Source organism: Salvelinus namaycush, chromosome 25, assembly GCF_016432855.1.
Source record: "Salvelinus namaycush isolate Seneca chromosome 25, SaNama_1.0, whole genome shotgun sequence".
In the NCBI taxonomy this organism is placed as follows: Eukaryota; Metazoa; Chordata; class Actinopteri; order Salmoniformes; family Salmonidae; genus Salvelinus; species Salvelinus namaycush.
This window is the reverse complement of record NC_052331.1, coordinates 37,156,440-37,165,012: the sequence shown is the minus strand read 5'-3', so window position 1 is coordinate 37,165,012 and position 8,573 is coordinate 37,156,440. Positions and strand designations below refer to the sequence as shown.

Here is an 8,573-nt window from a genome sequence, read left to right as displayed (position 1 = left end):
TTATAGATTATAGATTGTACTGTAAAACAGATGTGTTTTTTTCCTGTCTGTCTCTCTCTCTCTCTCTCTCTCTCTCTCTCTGTCTGTCTGTCTGTCTGTCTGACTCTGACCAAAAGCATATCTTCGTTAATCATCTAGTTTATCAGCAAACACTTGCACTTCTACCTCATCTCAGTCATGGTGGCGTTTGACACATTGTATCTCAGTCAGTGTCTCTGGACGGTCCCATCTAGGAACTTTAGGTGCTGCAGTTCCTTCTCCATTCCCCCAAGAAGATTCTGCTATCCCAAGATATCCCCCAAAGACATGTGCTTAGAGATGCAATAAGGCCAAGAAGATCTTTCCAAGTTCAAAGTTCCCTGGCCAATTGTAATGAATACAGCGATCGTCAGCAGAACCCTATCATCACTAGGGTGAGGAGCAGACCTGGGGGGCCCAGGAGGAGTGGGTAGAGGTAGTGGAAGAGGAGGGGGTGGCAGAGGGATGGTTGCCCAGACGTTGGGTACTCCTCACAGGGCCCAGGGCCCTGGCATCGTTCTCTCTCACAAAGGATGCCAGTGAAACCTGTAGCACAGTGGCACCGCTGCTGGTGGTGGTGGCATGTTCCCCCGTTCTGACAGAGAAGCATGGCGTTGTCACACACATGAGCTGTGGAGAGAGAGAGAGAGAGAGAGAGAGATATCGAGAGAGAGAGAGATATCAAGAGAGAGAGAGATATCAAGAGAGAGAGAGAGATATCGAGAGAGAGATATCGAGAGAGATATCGAGAGAGAGATATCGAGAGAGATATCGAGAGAGAGATATCGAGAGAGAGATATCGAGAGAGAGAGAGATATCGAGAGAGAAGTGGGGAAGAGGAGAGAGATAGAGGTTATTAACAGTTTATTCGATGACGGAGAGACATTACTATGGTCAAGTCCCAATATGTTCAAAAGACATCCTTCTCTATTTAGATCTGACTGTACAAGTGGTGAAACCAGCTGCAGTCAAATGCAATGTACACTAAGGAAAGTAGTTGAGGAAAAGAGAAAATATGTGAGTGTTGAGACATCCACTCACGTCGCTTTCAAATTGCGACTCCGGGTGTGTGAGTGATTGTTTATGACTGTGACCACAGAAGGACCTTGCAGGTGTAATTTAGAGAAAATAACCCTGAAAAGAAAGTTACCGATACCCCACAGCAGCAGCGGTAGTCATGGGATAAATAATCATGAGTGATCTGGGGAAATCCAGACTATTGTGCAGTGACTCATTCCCTCAGTGGGGGAGAGAGAATTGAATCGGGCTTCCTGTGGCCGAAAGAAAGACAGAAACACACACACACACGTACACACACACACACACACACACACACACACACACACACACACACACACACACGTACACACACACCAGAGTGAATAGGCTGGTGAGGGCACACAGGGCATGGATGAACATCCTCTTACCTGCCTGCCTCCTATCAGTCTCTCCATGTGATTGGATCCCACCTATCAGTCTCTCCATGTGATTGGATCCCACCTATCAGTCTCTCCATGTGATTGGATCCAACCTATCAGGCTCTCCATGTGATTGGCTCTCACCTATCAGGCTCTCAAGTGTCATCGCTTCCCACCTATCATGCTCTCCACGTGATTGGTGCCCTCCTACCATTTGCTCAATGTGATTAGTGCCTTTCGAATGCAAATTGGCATGTGCAGGTGATTCAGCGAATCCCATAATCCCTCGTTGGCTGGAGGAAACATCACAGGCATCAAGCACCACAAGTTTGATGCAAAAAAATGCTAGGATGTCCTAAAATGATATTATATTTGCCAAGAGATTGTGGAGTATAATTGAAATCTCGTTTCTGCAATAGGGTCTGCCTCCGGCAGATACCCGCTCATTCCACAGACGCTGTGAGACATACGAGTAGATACGTGTGTCGTGAACAACATTAGCGTTAGCAAGAATAGTGGAATATGTGGTTTGCCTTCAAAATAAAAGTCCCCCCATTGAAACTGATGCAAACTGATAAAAACAGTGGAATCATGCCACAACTGGACTAGACAATGCTAAACAAGGTTGGCATGTTGTTATATACATTCTATAAAAGGCTATTCGTTTTAAAAGGCTATATGTAAAAATCAGTTGCTATCACACTGTGGATGTATTTGAATTCAGAAATCCATAGCCCATCTATAATTTTGCCCAAACAACTACCTCTCCCCCTACTGTATTTATTTATTTTGCTCCTTTGCACCCCATTATTTCTATATTTACTTTGTACATTCTTCCACTGTAAATCTACCATTCCAGTGTTTTACTTGCTATATTGTATTTACTTCGCCACCATGGCCTTTTTTTTGCCTTCACCTCCCTTATCTCACCTCATTTGCTCACATTGTATATAGACTTATTTTTTCTACTGTATTATTGACTGTATGTTTGTTTTACTCCATGTGTAACTCTGTGTTGTTGTATGTGTCGAACTGCTTTGCTTTATCTTGGCCAGGTCGCAGTTGTAAATGAGAACTTGTTCTCAACTTGCCTACCTGGTTAAATAAAGGTGAAATAAAAAAATAAAATTAATACTTATATGTACTGTACAGCCTAACCTATGGACTGTGCTCCAATGAAATAAGGTATCAGCCGACTCAGTGACACCCACAGAATACAACTGTGTAGATTTCACACAAATATTAGCACCTTTGCTCTTATTGCAGGGCTTTGACTGTGGGAAATCACCTTTCCAGTCAGTCTATTGTGTGTATTGGACATTCATGTTGCACTGTGCAGCCTAACCTATGACCTGTGCAGCCTAACCTATGACCTGTGCAGCCTAACCTATGGTCTGTGCAGCCTAACCTATGACCTGTGCAGCCTAACCTATGGTCTGTGCAGCCTAACCTATGACCTGTGCAGCCTAACCTATGGCCTGTGCAGCCTAACCTATGACCTGTGCAGCCTAACCTATGACCTGTGCAGCCTAACCTATGACCTGTGCAGCCTAACCTATGGTCTGTGCAGCCTAACCTATGGCCTGTGCAGCCTAACCTATGACCTGTGCAGCCTAACCTATGACCTGTGCAGCCTAACCTATGACCTGTGCAGCCTAACCTATGGCCTGTGCAGCCTAACCTATGACCTGTGCAGCCTAACCTATGGCCTGTGCAGCCTAACCTATGGCCTGTGCAGCCTAACCTATGACCTGTGCAGCCTAACCTATGACCTGTGCAGCCTAACCTATGACCTGTGCAGCCTAACCTATGGCCTGTGCAGCCTAACCTATGACCTGTGCAGCCTAACCTATGACCTGTGCAGCCTAACCTATGACCTGTGCAGCCTAACCTATGACCTGTGCAGCCTAACCTATGGCCTGTGCAGCCTAACCTATGGCCTGTGCAGCCTAACCTATGGCCTGTGCAGCCTAACCTATGGCCTGTGCAGCCTAACCTATGACCTGTGCAGCCTAACCTATGACCTGTGCAGCCTAACCTATGACCTGTGCAGCCTAACCTATGGCCTGTGCAGCCTAACCTATGACCTGTGCAGCCTAACCTATGGCCTGTGCAGCCATGAAATGTGGGTTATCAGCCTACTCACTAGCTACGTTTCCATTATCATCCAGAGATATATATTTTTTTAATTTATCGACATTTTAGGGATTTCACCGAGAAAAATGATGCAACAATTACCTGTGTCGTGTGTCAATGAAAACAGCTTGACGTAACTCCTTGTCACACCTAAGAAAATATTATGTTTTTTTTCTCACAAAAACCTAGTGTTGAATTAAAAATGTATTGGTTGCAGTGTTTCCATTAACCATTTAGGCAAATAAATTGGTGACAGCCTGTTTTACTCCTCCCACGTATCTGTTTCATGTGACGGGTAGCCTGTACAAGCCAGCATGCATAGAATACAACAATTGACTAATATTTGCCATATTCTAATAATTCTCATGTGCCAGCATATCGCCACGGTCCGTGCCAGCATATCGCCACGGTCCGTGCCATGGTGAAACTTACACTCCTGAATATCTGAAATAATTGTACGGTGAAACCAGCCAACCAGAATAGCAAGGCGAAGCAATTCAGGACAATCCTTGTCCTGCAAAGCAACATTATTTTTAAAGTTGAAAAAAAATGTATTTTACAAGCAGTAGTTGTAATGTATTGACTTGCCTCAAACTCACAGGAATCATTGAGCTGTACTTCATTCCCGGTCCCTAACTCAACCAACCGCAAACCCAAGAACAGCCTACAGCCGTGCCTCACGTGCCTCATAGTGCCCCGCTGGTTTTGCACCACTAGGTGTTGCTAATACACTACATCGCTCTTCTTAGATGTTTAACTAACCATTATGATAACACATCTTCAAACTGCAGATCTATGCATATTAATGTAACAAAACATTATCTAGTACTCAAAATAAGATATCTCACGTATACAGCGTCTAAATATTTTTCCAACAACAACATACTGTAATGTTTATTTGTACATTCTTTAAACTACCAACCAGAACACTGATTACATTGAACTACCAACCATAACATAACACTGGTTACATTTAACAACCAAACAATAACACTGATTACATTGAACTACCAAACAATAACACTGGTTACATTGAATTACAAACAATAACACTGGTTACATTGAACTACAAACAATAACACTGGTTACATTGAACTACAAACAATAACACTGGTTACATTGAACTACAAACAATAACACTGGTTACATTGAACTACAAACAATAACACTGGTTACATTGAACTACAAACAATAACACTGGTTACATTGAACTACAAACAATAACACTGGTTACATTGAACTACAAACAATAACACTGGTTACATTGAACTACAAACAATAACACTGGTTACATTGAACTACAAACAATAACACTGGTTACATTGAACTACAAACAATAACACTGGCTACATTGAACTACCAAACAATAACACTGGTTACATTGAACTACAAACAATAACACTGGTTACATTGAACTACAAACAATAACACTGGTTACATTGAACTACAAACAATAACACTGGTTACATTGAACTACCAAACAATAACACTGGTTACATTGAACTACCAAACAATAACACTGGTTACATTGAACTACAAACAATAACACTGGTTACGTTGAACTACAAACAATAACACTGGCTACATTGAACTACCAAACAATAACACTGGTTACATTGAACTACCAAACAATAACACTGGTTACATTGAACTACCAAACAATAACACTGATTACATTGCTGGAACCCTTTATACCATCAACCATAATGCTGGCTACTTTGCTTGAACTATTTTGTTTACAATATTTATTTGACAAGAACTCTTGCCAAAAACTTTTCTGTGACGGCTAGGGGTAGACTGCCCTGCCATTGACACTGTGCCGGAGATGATTCTGCTCCGTTATGGCAACAAGTCTATCTAACATAGGTCCACAGCTTTGTTTTCTGAGTCTTTGTGGTCGAGGCTGTGGCTGAATGGCCTCGTCAAGTGCAGGCACTTGTCTAGGCGGTGTGTCAGGCTCTGCCCGTTCAGTGTCTCCGTCATTTGTAGGTCCCATTTTTATCTGACTGTGGTTGTATCCACAGTTTCACAAAAAGAAACATGTCTCATGGTCTTATTGATATCCCTTTCCAGGACGACAGAGGTCCCGTTCCACGACGGAGTATGGCTCTGAGGTAGTTGTCAACCTGTTCTGCTTTGGTTCCTGTAGCAGAATCATGTGACCTGGTTGGATTGAATCGTTCCGTTGCTCTCCTAGATCTGTCTGTGTTCTATCAGCTCTTCACCCTTCCTTTCAGCCGAACGGCGTTGTCGTGTGGGTCAGTTCCTGGCTGCATGTCCGGCTGACAGCTCTGGCAGTTTGCTTCTGATTTTGGCGGTTTTAACAACTGTTTAGCTAGACTGCGGCCTGTGACTGAGTGTGGAGTACTCCTGTAGGCCATGAGAAACGTCTGGAGTTCTGTGAGTCAATCCTTTCCTTCTGATTGGGCAGTGGATTGCTTTGCCAAGCGTCCTGTTCTGATTGGGCAGTGTGAGTTTGCTTTGACGAGCGTCCTGTTCTGTCTTTCAACTTCGCCATTGGCCTGAGGCCAGTATGGAGCGATGCAGCAGTGTTGGAACCCGTTTTCCTCCACGTACAGTATGCTCGGAAATCACTAACGGTGAGAGGAGCACCATTATCCGTCACAATGGACTCAGGATACCCATGGACTGTCTCCCTCAGGCTCGTGATTATATTGACGGTGGTGATGCGGTTTAGGATCCTCACATCAACCCATCTTGAGTAGTAGTCTGTTGTTACGAGGAGGTGTTCACCTGTTGGAAACGGCCCTTACATGTCAATGGCTAGGATCTGCCATGGTTCAGCTGGTAGCTCTGTTCTGACTGTAGGGACCATTGACTTGACACGCTCAACAGGACTTCACCAGCGGTTCAACACCTTTATCAGTATTTGACCGTCACACTTTTGTGTATTTGTATTTATTATGTATCCAGCAAAAGGCAGTTTATACAATTTTAAAAACATTACAATACATTCACAGATTTCACAACACACTGTGTGCCATCAGGCCCCTACTCCACCGCCACTGCAGTCTCAGTTTTGTTTTTTACTATCCCCTGATGCCCTTCGTGTGCTAACATCAAAGTCAGTTTCTGAGCTGCTCGTAGCATGATAATGCAGTTGCCTCGTAGAACTATCTGTCCAATAATAGAGAGTTCTTCTTGAACACGTCGGTATGCAGTGTCTCATGTGCTCCAGTCAGCCTGTCTGATGCTTGTTCGTAGCTACAACTGGGTCTTTTGCTGTCATTTCTTCCAGCTCTGGTGATGTGAATGCACATGGCACTGTGTGTTTGGCTACGCAGTAGATGTGGTCGTCCCGGTAGTGTAGAAACGCCGGAGAGTTCCGAGTAAACCGTGACAGTGAGTCGGCTGCATTCTGAGGCCCAGCCTTGTATACAACCTTGAATCTGTTCTCAATAACATGTGTCCTCTAGCTCATTCTAAATAACATGTGTCCTCTAGCTCATTCTAAATAACATATGTCCTCTAGCTCGTTCTCAATAACATGTGTCCTCTAGCTCGTTCTCAATAACATATGTCCTCTAGCTCGTTCTCAATAACATGTGTCCTCTAGCTCGTTCTAAATAACATCCGCGTCCTCTAGCTCGTTCTCAATAACATCCGTGTCCTCTAGCTCATTCTCAATAACATGTGTCCTCTACCTTGATCTCAATAACATGTGTCCTCTAGCTCGTTCTCAATAACATGTGTGTCCTCTAGCTCGTTCTCAATAACATGCGTCCTCTAGCTCGTTCTCAATAACATGTGTCCTCTAGCTCGTTCTCAATAACATGTGTCCTCTAGCTCGTTCTCAATAACATGCGTCCTCTAGCTCGTTCTCAATAACATGTGTCCTCTAGCTCGTTCTCAATAACATCCGCGTCCTCTAGCTCATTCTAAATAACATTCATGTCCTCTAGATCGTTCTAAATAACATTCATGTCCTCTAGATCGTTCTCAATAACATCTGTGTCCTCTAGCTCATTCTCAATAACATCTGTGTCCTCTAGCTCGTTCTAAATAACATTCATGTCCTCTAGATCGTTCTCAATAACATCTGTGTCCTCTAGCTCATTCTCAATAACATCTGTGTCCTCTAGCTCATTCTCAATAACATCTGTGTCCTCTAGCTCGTTCTTAATAACATCTGTGTCTTCTAGCACATTCTCAATAATATCTGTGTCCTCTAGCTCGTTCTCAATAACATGTGTCCTCTAGCTCGTTCTCAAAAACATGTGTCCTCTAGCTCGTTCTCAATAACATGTGTCCTCTAGCTCGTTGTCAATAACATGTGTCCTCTAGCTCGTTCTCAATAACATGTATCCTCTAGCTCGTTCTCAATAACATCAGCGTCCTCTAGCAGGTTCTCAATAACATGTGTCCTCTAGCTCGTTCTCAATAACATGTGTCCTCTAGCTCGTTCTCAATAACATGTTTCCTCTAGCTCGTTCTCAATAACATCTGCATCCTCTAGCTCGTTCTAAATAACATCCATGTCCTCTAGCTCGTTCTCAATAACATGTGTCCTCTAGCTCATTCTAAATAACGTCCGCGCCCTCTAGCTCGTTCTAAACAAAATATGTGTCCTCTAGCTCGTTCTCAAAAACATGTGTCCTCTAGCTCGTTCTCAATAACATACAGTATATGTCCTCTAGCTCGTTCTCAATAACATGTGTCCTCTAGCGCGTTCTCAATAACATGTGTCCTCTAGCTCGTTCTCAATAACATGTGTCCTCTAGCTCGTTCTCAATAACATGTGTCCTCTAGCGCGTTCTCAATAACATGTGTCCTCTAGCTCGTTCTCAATAACATACGTGTCCTCTAGCTCATTCTCAATAACATCTGTGTCCTCTAGCTCATTCTAAAAAACACACCTGTGTCCTCTAGCTCGTTCTCAAAAACATCTGTGCCCTCTAGCTTGTTCTCAATAACATGTGTCCTCTAGCTCATTCTCAATAACATCTGTGTCCTCTAGCTCGTTCTCAATAACATGTGTCC

The 8,573-nt window shown here is 43.4% G+C and overlaps 1 protein-coding gene across 1 annotated transcript in view; it reads right to left on the bottom strand.

Annotated features, from left to right (window-relative positions):
• Positions 1–388: 388 nt before the first annotated feature.
• Positions 389–8,573, bottom strand: part of LOC120019925 (netrin-G1-like) — a 155,632-nt gene continuing 147,447 nt past the window's right edge. Inside the window, exon 5 of the mRNA XM_038963336.1 lies at positions 389–648. Within this exon, the coding sequence (XP_038819264.1) occupies positions 389–648 (260 nt within the window). The remainder of the gene's footprint in view (positions 649–8,573) is intronic.